Consider the following 13,659-nt stretch of genomic DNA (forward strand, 5'->3'; position numbering starts at 1 on the left):
ATGGAAGGCTGAGTCAACCTTGAGCCTGGTGGGATTTGATCTGTCAAATTGCAGTAGGAGTAGCTTGCAGTACTGCACTCTAGCCACTGCGCCACCGAGGCTCCCAAAGCACTGTGAAGTGGTATATAAGTCTAAATGCTATTGTTTTCCCAACCTATATAGGGAGGCTTAGGATGAAACCTAGCTCTTTCTGCATGCAAAGCATATATTTAATTACTGAGAGAAGGTCCACTCCCAGAAACAAAAATTACTGGTTTTGTTCTTGAGGAATGCATGTTGACTTGTGAGGAATGCAAAAGAAGACTTCCACTCCTATCAAATGATTACTGGGTTGCCTGCAATCTTGGTGTTCCCAAAAAACCTTCCTTACCCCTTTGGGTCCAGGAGATCTCTGACTTTCTCATTATAAATCTCCATGTAGGATACTTCCACCTTAAAACTCTGCTCTTCACTCTCCTCTTGCTGGGCTCTTTCAAAGAGACTGCTACAGAGCCGAGGTATTAATCCAGGTTCATCAGCTGTGCCCATCATTGTGTAGGATTTTCCAGATCCTGCATAAAGGAGAAAGAAAACATTTTTAAAAGAAATTAAAAATGATGGGAAAGCCCGTGAAGTCTTACTGAGGATCTTCATAAATAAATCTGCAAGCAGATTTAGGTAACTCTTCCATTATTAGTGATGAAAAGATGAAGCAAAATTATTATTCCAAATTCATGGGAAAGAGTGCCTTTACAAATATTACAGCACTATAGGCAGACATTTCATGCCCTACAGAGTGTAAATAATTGGCTATAGTTCTATAAATCAAGCTAAGTCTAATTAAATTTATGCACTGAGCTGCATGAATAAATTATTATAACTATCTTGTTTTCTCTGATCACATAAGCATAAGCGCACCAACGTGCCTACCGTCCCTGTCCTATTGTTTCTCTTATTCTTTTATTTTTCTTATATGTACCCATTTCATGTATTCACAACTATGTATACATTTATACTTATTATCTTGTAAACAATTGGCAAATCAAATAAATAAATAAAAATAAATAAATAAATACAAAACTGGTTTGTCAAACTGAGTTGGAAAATTGTAACTGTCTCCTTGTGCTGTTATGTCAAGGTGAGTTATACCACTGGGAGGAGATGCTTATATGTTTAATGTGGAAAAGAATCAAACCGTGGATAAATAAGGGTTATATCAGATTACATCCCTGCATAACAAATATTATCCCGGATCTCCAGTTCTTTTGTTTGCTATATATAAGTTAAAGAAAATATATCAAGGAAAGTCAAGAATAGGAAACTCCTGTCCTCAATCCATGGCTACCATAAGTATTCTCTTGCTATTATTCTGTGCCTAATAGTAGCCAATATCTTCAGTGACTAATGGAAAAACAAAAATACAAGCTGTTTTTTCCCAATTACCTCCATCCTTCTTTCCCTTCTCCTCCCCTCTTTCATACTTCTATTTCTCTTACCCTTACTGTCTTTCGCATTACTTTTACCAAGCTGGAGCCCTGAGGAGCACAGTCAACATTAATATTTTTGTTTAAAAATATCAGTAAAATATCTGGCTCCTAATTATAAGCCCCTATAGTTGGTTTCATTCATTTAACATTTTAAGGAAGAGTGAACAATGTTTCTGCAGCTGGTCTCTGAAAGTTGCAGTGGTTATGGCTGGTAATAACAGGTAAGATCAAACAGGTAAGATCAAATTTTCACCTTTCTTCTGATAGGTGGGGTTAAGCAGCAAAACTGATGCCTGGAGTCTTGTAGAGACTCACATAAATAGTTTTCTTCCTTAACTTCTCCCTCATAGAAGTAAATCAATTTGATCCAGAAAAAAATGGGTTTTATTAATGAGAATTCTATTTTAGTTCTTAAAATCCTTCCCAAACTCTAACATTTTGGTTCTTGCTCATTTTTGGAATCTACTAAGGGCTGGGGAGGGGAATCCTTGAGGGTCTATAGGTTGGCTATCTTTGCTTTAAATTATGACAGAATGTTGGGGAATAGCTTTAGGAAATATAACTAAATTATTCTTCAATATGTCTAAAAAGCTAAATTCTGAATTGGTCTATCTAAAGCAGAGCATGATAAAGCAGATCAGGAATTCAGGGAGTTGAATTCCACAAGTCATAGAAAGGCCATCGTTCCCCACTCCTGATCTAAATGACTGTCTATTCCCCACATAATCTGCTTGTTTTGATTGTTAACTGCTCTGTGGTTGACTCATGTTTGGTAAGTGAATATGTTGGACTAGGACTTACCTGCAATTCCCAAACTCCCTCCTTTCACCCCGACCCAATCATGCCCAAACCTTCCCATTAACTCTAAACATTCTAATATTAAGACACTATTTAGTTTACTTTACTTTATTGTCATTGCACCTTGTACAATGAAATTAAATACCATCTTCAGTGTACATTATGACTATGAAAATAAACACAAACATCCATCCTTCACATTCTATACATTGAATTGAAAACCCCTGATATTGCACTCATATTGCACTATACAGTAGAATTCCATAGAGTTACTGCCCTGGGATAGAAGCTGTTTTTCAGCCCATTTGTCCTCACTATGTGTGAGTTGTGCAGCTACAAAATTTTGTTAAATAAATAAATTGGTAAATGTTTATTTTTTTCAGTTGGCTTTCGGTATTGCATACTTTCCTCTAATGAGAGCCAATTTGGTGTAATGTTTAAAGGCAGCAGACTTGAAATGGGGAATGTGAGTTCTAGTCCTCCCATAGCATAAAATTGTCAGGTGCAAGAAGCCAGGGAACCAGGGTAAAGTTCAAAAGTACGACAAGTTTATTTCATACTACCTATATACAATAATCTGAACAGTCAGGGCAAATTGACACCAGATAAGAGTCAATGCACTTTGAGGATGGGTGCTAGATATTAGGTCTCTTATTGGAGTATAGAGACTCCAAAGTGATGATGTGTTTGACCCTGCCCTTGGGCTCAACTACAAAAACTAGCTGAGTGATTTTGAGTTCATTCCAGAGGTAGTATTCAGCAGGTTCTGACCAGTGGAGAAACGGTAGTGGAAAATTTGAGTAGTTTGGAGAACTGGTAGCAGAAATTTTGAGTAGTTTGGAGAACCAGCAAATACCACCTCTGATTGGCCTGCCCCCATCTGTTCTCTGACTACCAAGTCCCAGTTGATCGGCTGGGTCTTCTTTTGTTGCCCTGCATAGGAGAACAGAGCTGGAAAGCAGGTTAGTGGGGTGTGGAGCAGGGGTAGTGTTCAGCAGTTTTTGACTGGTTCTGGAGAACCGGTAGCGGAAATTTTGAGTAGTTTGGAGAACCAGCAAATACCACCTCTGACTGGCCCCACCCCCATCTATTCTCTGCCTCCCAAGTCCCAGTTGATCGGCTGGGTCTTCTTTTGTTGCCCTGCACAGGAGAACGGAGCTGGAAAGCAGGTTAGTGGGGTGGGGAGGGAATGGAGATTTTACAATATCTTTCCCCTGCCATGCCCACCAAGCCACACCCACCAAGCCACGCCCACAGAACTGGTAGTAAAAAAATTTGAATCCCACCACTGGTTATTGTAGTGAAAAACGCATAAGAAATCAAAACCAGCATTTGAAATTGAGGGAAATATGAATAATTAAATCATGACTTATTTCTTTTACCTTGACGTGTTGTTTGATACTGTTCCTAATTTGTTCAAAACTAACAAATTTCATCCTTTCCTTCAATGTCCACCTTGCTAATGCTTACCGGTCTGTCCATAGGCAAAAATGCACGCATTGTAACCTTCAAAGGCATTCTGGAGAATGTTCTCACCAAGGCACTTGAAAACAATATCTTGACCTAAAATTAGAACAAAAAGATTCAAATGTTTGGGGGGAAGGAGAGGAAGAATAAAAAAAATACCTTTGTTAAAACTCTCAAAAGCTTCAAACACTTCTAATGTGTGAAAACATTTAATGCTTTTCATGTGTGTCCAAAATCAATGGAGCCACCCACATGGAAAGCACAGAACAGATACTCATCTTAACTACACCAAGATATCCAGTAACTTCCTTTGGAATTGCTCTGTGTTTAACCAGTACCGGATGAATCCTACTAAAGCATATCTGTTGCGGAAAAAAACCCTCTGACCTCAAGGAAACTAGAGCCATTATTTTTGTTGCTATTTGAATTCAAGGCCAAACCCCCTCCCCAGCTCCTCCCCCAAGAACCTTATGTATAGGGGTTACTCAGTTTATATTCACAACCATTTTGTGCAATTCATTTGGATAAGAAATTGATTACCTCTATTAATTAAACAGGCATCTGAACCCATCCTATCCCTGCTTTTGAGCCTTTGTGATTAATTTATTCAATGTCAGTCCACAGGATTAAGCTAAAATGAGACTGAATAATTTGAAATTCAGAATCTTATGGGAACAGATAATGAAGTTAAACCATAATATATTTTTAGGCATAAGATATTACTAACATGCAACAACTGTGCTTTGTTAATTTGAATTTAGGGTTTAACATGCTGTCTAAATCTAACAGTAACATCTGATCCCAATCTGTCCTTTGCAAGGTCCAGGATGTGGATATATAAAGATTACATCTTCTTCTGTTTTGTTTGGATTGTTCCTTGCTTTTGTTCTCTTTTGTATGATAACAATGCAAAAAATCCTTTGTATGATAATAATGCAAAAGTAACTTGGTGTCTTCTAACTGCTTTTCTTTATAAAAGAGGGAATTCACAATGACAGCTCTTCAGAAATAGGATTGAGGGTCTTTTGGGGAAGGGAAGGAGATCTGATGCTGGTCCTAAAAATTATTTATTTTCTTCTAGAAATGCGTTGGCAATGAGGAAGCTCTCTTAAGTTCTGGAGATGACCTTTAAAACTTTTAATTCCTTTGACAAATGATTACTAGAGCCATGCCAATTTTCCTTCCACCAGAGTTGTTCATCATTACAATGATACCTGCATATTTTTCTTTGTTAGTTTCATCCATAGACCAGAAGCAGTGATCATAGGCAAACACCTGCAGAGATATAAACAAGAAATGCATTATGAACATAAAAATATTTAAGGCGCAGTGGTTAGAATGCAGTACTGCAGCCTACTTCTGCTGACTGCCGTCTGCCTGCAATTTGGCAGATTGAATCTCATCAGGCTCAAGGTTGATTCAGCCTTCTATCCTTTCGAATTGGGTAAAATGAGGTCGCAGATTGTTGGGGGCAATAGGTTGACTCTGTAAAACCACTTAGAGAGGGCTGTAAAAGCACTGTGAAGTGCTATTGCTAAGTGCTATTGCTATTCTTCAATTGCAGAATAAAAATAAACTACTGGGAAACAATTGCAATCTGAGTCTGTGCAAGAAAGATGAGAAAATGACTCTAAAACCAAAATACAAAAAAACCCTAGCACTCTTTTACCAATAACCCAGGGGTGGGTTTCTACCGGCTCTGTCCACCTCTTTAGAACTGATAGCTCTAAGAGCAGCAGACATAGAAACAGTTCTATGTCTGCTGATGTTTTTGCCCACCCGCCCATCCAGGCTCTTACCTGATCTTTATTTCCTGATTTTCCAACTTCAGCTGCCAAACGAGGCACAGCTGCAGTTAAAAAAGCAGGAAAAGGGGGCTGTTTCAAAGGCTGCTTCTCTGCACGCAGCGTGCTGATGACGATTTACAGGCGTGAGGCTCGCAGCATGCAGGGAAGCACATCATAAATCACCAAACTTCGTAAATCCCAAACCGGTAGTTAACCCTGTCATAACCTCTGCAATAACCCTCAATCCTTAGTATGTGCTACTGTTTTCCGACTTGTTCTTCTGACTCATGACTTGGCTGTCAATGTACTATGTGGGTTGTTTTAAAAAGGGGGGGAGGGAAGGAGAGGGAGAGAGAGAGAAAAGGAAAAACAGTTTCAAATGTTTTCCCCTTCCTCTTACAATAGCAGTGAATCCATCTGAAAAGAAAGTAGAAAATATTTTGGCAAAGAATTGAACATGATTCACCACCCAGTGCTGCACAGTATTATAAAAATCTTTTACCTTTGGTTGGCTCCTTCAGTTCCGTGAAGAAACACAACAGGACATAACAGAGAAGAGAGGGGGAAGAAAAGAAACTGATTAACATGTATATATTTTAAATGCAAAGGAAATGGCAAGTTTAAAATATATTAATCAACCTTAGTTCAAGAAAACCCACATATGCAATGTATTCTCTTTTGAGTTTTGGAGAACTGTGAAAAGAAACCTGACTGGCTTTGAATACAAGAACTTTCTTTGGAAGTGATACAAGCATAAGAAGGTCAACAAACAAATGCATCTTGAAAGAAGGAATCCAAAATTTCCCACAAGATCAACACAGTGCTCTCATTATTATCATTATATCTTAAACAGTAAGAGTTAAGTGTCTTCTCCAGTTTAATACCCTTCAGATATGTTGGAACAATTCTGCTATATCTACAAAATACTGTTGAATACCATCTGTTTTCTGCTCATGGAGGCAACTATATTCTCATAAGCCAGTAGTGTCAAATTCGATTTCATTGAGAGCTGCATCAGGGTTGTGTTTGACCTCAGGAGGCCATGGGTGGGTGTGGCCAGAGTGGGTGTGACCTGATCAATGTCACTCATGTCATGGGTGCCTGTGGTGGCCCAAGCGCGAGCTGGCAGAGGGTTGCAGGAAGCCTTTGCAGCCAGAAACGGAGCTCGGGAGCCCAGTTTAGCTGCCAGTGGCACAGTGGGCTGATCCCTCATTGTTTCCAGGATGGCCTGCAGGCCAGATCTAAGCACCCTGCAGGCCAAATCTGGCCTGTGGGCCGTGAGTTTGACACCACTGTTGTAAGCTCTCTCTTACATCCCAAATTTGAGAGGCAGCTACTCAAACATATTTTAGATACCTGCTGAAGACTCCATTCTTCACTCATGCCTTTCTGGTATATATTTTTAAAGAATAATTCTCCATTTTCATTAATAGGATACAGCTTTATTATTCAATATTATTTTAAATACTATGTTTTTTCTTCTGCTTACAGCTTCAAGAGGGAGCATATCAATATACTGCATTAAATTAATAATAATAATTCCCAGCTACTACTAGCCATATGGCAAACATATTTAGTGGATGAAGATAGGAGAAAACTGCATTCATAGATTGAATGAGATAGTATCTTTGGGTGATTTAAAATTGTGGTTTATAAGTGTAATATTCATAACATGAATGGTTCAGAATTTACGTTGGATTTTAGTTTAAGGAGAGTGGCTTAAAGATTTTTGTCTGAATCATATGCCACATCATAGTTTGAAGTAACAAAACTGATCCATAGGAAGTCCTGGTTTCATATACTCCTCTTAAGTGGGAGAAGAATCTGGAAACTCCACATGACATGAAGTTTGCTAAAGTTAATCCTTCTAACTATCAACAATGTGCAAACCAGATTATAGTGCTAGTGTCAACCAGCGAATCTTTCCTCCCGAATTGCCATAGGCAGGGGGATAGGAAATCGCGCCTCGCAGCTGCATCAAGGAATTTACTCCTCAGTCAAAACTAAAAACAGCCTGCCAGCTGAACTCAAGGCCATCTCCATGGAGACCCATAACCGCTGGATAGAATGATTTCTACAACCCGTGAAATTGCTTCTTTTGGCAATATGACTGGTGACACACTTTGGGGGAAGGGGGAAAAAGGGCCAGAGGCAAGGCACGAAGTGAGTGAAGTCAGAGCCGGGTTCACTTAGGTAGTGCCGACATGGTGCTCCTAATAAACAAATAGATTTTTATTGCTAGATGGCTTGAGACTCTTAATTTTGTTAGGGCATTGTCGGACCCGTGACAGCTAATTATATTTATATGAATCTGGTATCGTAAATCATCACTGCTCCAACATTTATCCCCTCCCCTTTTGATATAATTGCTGGCCATCCTTATCTTTGACACAACTCACAGAAATTCAAATGTAATACTCAGTTCATATTGGCTGCAGGAACTGAGAAATCTGGATAGGCAAGAGAGAGAAACTAGAAATGAAATGTACTGCCTAGTGTAAAAGAGTGCCTCTTATATTTTACCCCTCCCTCACCCTACTATGAGGAGAAACAGGAGGAAATCAGAATCTCCATTTCTGGTCTCTTTTTTTTCCACTAGAAAAGAGACATTTACCTCCAGCTGGGTGATTAGTCCTGTCGCATCATCTAAAAGTTATCCTTAACCACTCCTAATCCTTTCATATTGTCCATCACATCAAGCAACTTTCTCTTCCACAAAAAGAAGTCAGCTTTCTATGCTTACTGGGCATTACTACTTGGAATATTTTCCAGCCCCAATTCATGTAAGAAATGTTTTTGTACTTGGACAAACTGGGATTCTATAACCATGCCCATACATCCTTTATGTAGGCGGAAAAGCTATCCGAGAAAGAATTTTCCATTAGTTTATTGGATGGCTTAATTAAGACTCATGGCTAAATTTTACACCTCCAAATCAATATGACTAAACTGTATGGAAGTCACTCAAAAGTCCAGACCCTAAAACTACTGAGATGCATTGTCAAGCATCTATACAATTATACAGTGAGTTCATAGTCATCTAATATAATGCTATAAACAAATTTCAATTTCTTATCAGGTCTCTGCCAAAAGATTGTAGCAGAGTTTCCAATATCTTTTTGCTATTCCATCAAAAGCATAGCAGAGCATCTGCTTAAAGCTCTATCCAACCGAATTAGCCCTAGCAAAATGGAAATAAGGTAGAAGGGTAAGATGAGCCTGGCAATGTTTATGAAACCTGGACCTAGAAGTGGAAAAATGTCAGATGATTGTTTTCAATTAATGGTTTGAATGAGGCTTTCTGATATGATCAAGCCACATATAGTGTAGTACATGAAATTTGGTGTACAAATTGATCCACTGAACATTATGTTTATCTCAGGAGTGCAAGGAAAGAATAAATCTCAGTTATTATATCTAAGTGTTGAAAAAAGTACACAAAGCCATAATGACATTTAGACCCACCTACATTCCAAAAATGATTGCTGTTATTACTTTGGTCTTATATTGGTGATGTCCCTCCCATGTTCTCCCTGGATTACAAACAGCAGTAAAATATAACTCCAGTAAAAATATTATTTCTTGTACAACATTATTTCAAATAGAAGGTTATACTTTATACATAAGAAGTTCAAACGCTAATGTCAACTAACCATTGTATTATTTCTACATCAATGAGAACACAGTTTTATTAATTTTATTTTTAGAACAAGAAACAAAAGCCTTCAACTGAAAGGACAATTCTCACCTGACTAAGAGGAATAGTGCATACAGCTCTATAATATCAACCATAAAGTTGGCATATAATTTCACATTTTTTCATACATGTTTTTTTAAAGAAAATACTAAATAAAATATCTATAAAAGCAGATTTAAGTAAATATTCTGGGATTTATTTTCTTAGACAACACATTTTTATCTTCAAAATCCCCTGTAGAAGTTAAAATTGCAAAATGCAAATTCCAATCGGTACAGCAAGTGATACTCAAATAATTTTACATCAAAAAAAACCAAACAGATTTCCTCAAGTGTGCCATGAAACCTTAAAATCACAGACTGATTCTAAATTTAATGCATGATAGAAAACACAATGAAATTTACAGCCCAAACAGTACATCCTTGCCATAAACAAAGCCCCAAATCACAAAGAATTGAACAGCAGCAGTGTTTCAGGGCTTGCAAATAAAAAGAAAAAAGAAAAGCACCACACATATACAGACATCAAAGCCAGCAAATATATGGTTCTTCCTTTAATGGCAACAGCTGGCAAAAGAGGATGCTAAATAGATTCCTCCTTGTTGGGAATTAGTTTCATATGAATTAGAATGGATATATATATATGTTTTCTTAAGTTTTCGCGGGTACTTACATGTATGGTGTTCGGCTTGGTTCGGGTATTTTCCCACGTCATTGTAGTTCTTTTAAAGTTGTAGCAACGTTTCAGCAGAATCTCATCTGCCATCATCAGGCTTCTGTATTGTGTCCGTCTGTGGGTCAGACTTTTACAGTGGTTTCAGATTTAAATTTGGGGCAGCCTATTGCTGTGCCAGAATGGTTTTTTCTTCATCCTGATTGGTTGGGAGTCTTGGTCTGTGTTTATTGGTCTCGGAGTTTGCTGTGTTCTGCTTGATGGGTGTCTCTGATATCTTCTGTCTGTTTTTGGCTCTTTTTGTATCTTGATTGGCTGGCAGCATTGTGTTACTTTAATGGAGGCCTTTAGTGCAGCTTGGCTTCGGGTAAATGGACGGCTATCATTAGTTAGGAAGCTGGGTTTCATCTGGGTGCCTGGTTGGGGTGTGTTTGAGCTGGAGGTATCAGGGGGATCTGTTTGTGCCCAGGTGTTTGCCTGGCTTGTGGTGTGGAGATTTTTTTGTTTGTGAGTGCAGGCTTCCAAATGATTGACAGCCTGGTGGAATCATCTCTTCTGTTCATGCTTTCTGGTCTTTTTCAATCTCTATGGCTTCTCTGATGACTCTGTGGCTAGGGTTTTCCATAGTGGCCAGGGTTTTGGTGCCATTGAAGTTGATGCTATGACCTGTAGCTTCCATGTGTTGGACTAGTGAGGAAGTGTGTTCCAGCTTTTTGACTGCATTTTTGTGTTCATCCAGGCGGGTACTTATTCTTCTATTGGTCTGTCCAATGTATGTGGCTGGGCATGATGCACAGGGGACTTCGTATATGCCTTGGTTTTCCAGGTCAATTTTATCTTTGGGGTTGCTAAGGATGGCTGCTATTTTTCTGTCTGTTTTGAAGGCAGTCCTGATGTGATGTCTGTGTAGTACCTTACTAATTTTGTCTGTAGTACCTCTTATGTAGGGCAGGACAGCTGTTCCATAGGTCTGTTCATCTTCTGGGTCTCTATTATGTTTCAGTGTGTTTTTGTGGATCAAGCTGGTGATTTTGCTTTTGTGGAAGCCGTTGGCTGTCAGTACTTTAGTCAGGGTGCATAGTTCAGCCTTAATGTGTGTCTTGTCTGCCAGGCGTTTGGTTCTGGTAATTAGTGTTTTAGCCACGGAGTTTATCTGTGCTGGGTGGTGGTGGGATTGGGCGTTGAGGTAGCGGTTGGTGTGTGTTTTCTTCTGGTATATGGTGTGTCCTAGTGTGCCATCTGTTTTTTTGTAGATTAGTACATCTAGGAATGGTAGTTGTTTGTTTGTTTCTGTTTCCATGGTGAACTTGATTTTGGGGTGTGCGCTGTTTAGGTGTGTTAAGAAATTGTTTAGGTTTTCTTGTCCATGGGGCCAAATCACGAATGTGTCATCGATGTATCTTAACCATAGTTTGGGTTTGAGGATGGCATTGGCCAGGGCTCTGGATTCGAATTCTTCCATGAACAGGTTAGCAATGACAGGTGACAGTGGTGATCCCATGGGGGCTCCTTCTATTTGTTTGTATCTTTGTCCTTTGTATATGAAATATGTGTTGGTTAAGCAGTGTTCTGTTAGTTCCATGAGGTGTTTGGCTGGTTGGTGTTTATTTTTGATGATTTCAAGGGTCTCTTTTATCGGGACTTGAGTGAATAGGGAAACCACGTCAAAACTTACAAGCAGATCTTCTTGCTCCACGTGTAGATCTTTGATCATTTCCAAGAAGTGGTATGAGTTTTGTACATGTGAAGCTGCTGTTTCAGCATGGGGCTGTAGCTGCTTTGCTAGGTATTTGGCTAGGTTTTGTAGTGGTGCTCCTCTGGAGCTGACTATGGGTCTGAGAGGTATGCCTTCTTTGTGTATTTTTGGGAGGCCGTATAGTTTGGGGCATCTGGAAGATTTCTCTCTGGGTATAATCGTGTGTTGGATCTCTTTGCTTATGTGGCTGGTTATAATTTTCTTCTTGGTTAATTTTTCCAGATATGTGGTTGGGTCTGTGTTTATGGGTTTGTATGTGGAGTCTTGGAGTAGGTCTGTCAATTTTGTTTCGTAGTCTTTTCTGTCCATTACTACAGTGGCATTTCCTTTGTCTGCTGGGAGGATGATTATGCTGCTATCTCTTTTCAGGGTTTGTAGTGCTTTAATTTCATTTTTCTGTAAGTTGCTTTTGGGTGGCTTGCTTGTGCATAGGATATTGGTAACTTGGTGTCTTATTTTATCAGCTTCATCTGTATTTAATTTAGTTAGGCTGGATTCTACTGCACATATGATGGATTCTGTGGGGATTTTTTGGGGTGCTATAGCATAATTGAATCCTTTGGTTAGAACATCTGTTTCTGTTTTGGTGAGTTCTCTGTTGGAAACGTTGTGCACTAATTGTTTCAGGTGTTGTTGTGAGTTGTTGGGGGTTTTCTTGTCATGTTCTAATTTCTTTAATTTTTTCAATAATTTTTCCTGTTTGTAAATGCCTTCAGAATCAGCTCTCCAAGTTGTAAGTTGTTTTATCTTGTCCCAAAGTAGAGGGTGGATTTTGCTGCTCAGTTCCAGGTGTAGTGCTAGCAAATCTTTGTTTAACTGATCTAATCGGAATCTCCAAGCCGAACACCATACATACATACATACATATATATATATATATATGTGTGTGTGTGTGTGTGTGTGTGTGTGTGTGTGTGTGTGTTTTCTAAACATTTAGGAAAGCTAAATAATTTCTAGATATTGCAATTTCATATGCAGAAAAATTTATAATCTTGATGTCCCACAAATTATATGTGTATGTGTGTATGTGTCTCTGTGTGTGTCCAGCTAAGAAATTAAAATGTAAAGTATTTTAAATTCTCATATATAACAATATTAATCTTAAATAATAAAATGGACTATTTTTGTTTTTAAAAAAGCTCTTGGAGACCTCAGAATTACAGTTGTTTTTATTTGATGTTCATTCATTTCATCTGTCTAAAAATATGCAAACTTAATTTTTGCTTCTCATTCTATTATAGAAAAGCATATTGCTTGGTTAATCTTGGGCAGTTATAAGAAACCAATATACTTGGCTTCTTAAAATGCTTTAAAAACCACAACAGATTGCAGTGGCAATAACAATCAGTAGAGCCAGCATGGGTAAGTGTCTGAGCTGAATAAAAACAAAGGATCAAACAGAAGGGAGAAGCAATCCAGATTATAAGTAACACCTATTCTTTCTCATTTGTCTGTTTAAACAAAATCATTTATTCATTAGCTTTCCATCAGAATTTTCAATATTTTCAGCTGTCCAACTGAATCCTTAGTTTAGATAAGGATTCTTATTCTATTATATTAGTGGACTCCCATCTGGCCAATATCTCTTGGCTGGGACAATTCAGATCATTTGATTTGAATTCCCAAGAAAGGGACCCAGCAGGAACTATTTGAAAGCATTTATTAGCTTTGTCAGTGATAAAGTTGGACTTGGTCTGACTTGGATAGTAAATATTGAAAATCTGCAAAAGGTGTTGTTTACCTAATGAAATAGACCAGACCAAATGAGCTGATTCTATTTTATTATAAGTTACATTAACAGAATCTTACAACTTGAAAATACTTTCCCCATCTCCCCAGTCTGTGTGTTCCCTTTATAACCCTCAAATTAGGAGGAGTCTCTTTTTAGCCCCTTGCCCCACCCACATTTCTGCTGCAAGGTGCCTTTATCTGATGGTCACCTTGGTTGTGTCTCATTGCCTCCCAAGGTCATTTCCTCCAACTGGAAAGCTAAATAATTTCTAGATATTGCAATTT

At 38.5% G+C, this 13,659-nt stretch overlaps 1 protein-coding gene across 4 annotated transcripts in view; it reads right to left on the bottom strand.

Moving 5' to 3' along the window:
* Positions 1-13,659, bottom strand: part of KIF13B (kinesin family member 13B) — a 149,141-nt gene that overhangs the window by 92,919 nt on the left and 42,563 nt on the right. For 3 of the 4 annotated variants that reach the window (XM_087960322.1, XM_087960304.1, XM_087960310.1), the window contains exons 3-6: positions 6,021-6,033; positions 4,946-5,006; positions 3,735-3,827; positions 371-551 (exon numbers count right to left, since the gene is read on the bottom strand). In XM_087960322.1, coding sequence (XP_087816448.1) covers positions 371-551; positions 3,735-3,827; positions 4,946-5,006; positions 6,021-6,033 — 348 coding nt within the window. Of the gene's footprint in view, positions 1-370; positions 552-3,734; positions 3,828-4,945; positions 5,007-5,530; positions 5,761-6,020; positions 6,034-13,659 lie in introns of those variants that run through there. The other variant, XM_087960314.1, reaches the window with a different exon arrangement.

The sequence above is a fragment of the Notechis scutatus genome, chromosome 1 (assembly GCF_049901735.1).
Source record: "Notechis scutatus isolate UNSWTSFEM ecotype Mainland chromosome 1, rNotScu1.2, whole genome shotgun sequence".
NCBI lineage: Eukaryota > Metazoa > Chordata > Lepidosauria > Squamata > Elapidae > Notechis > Notechis scutatus.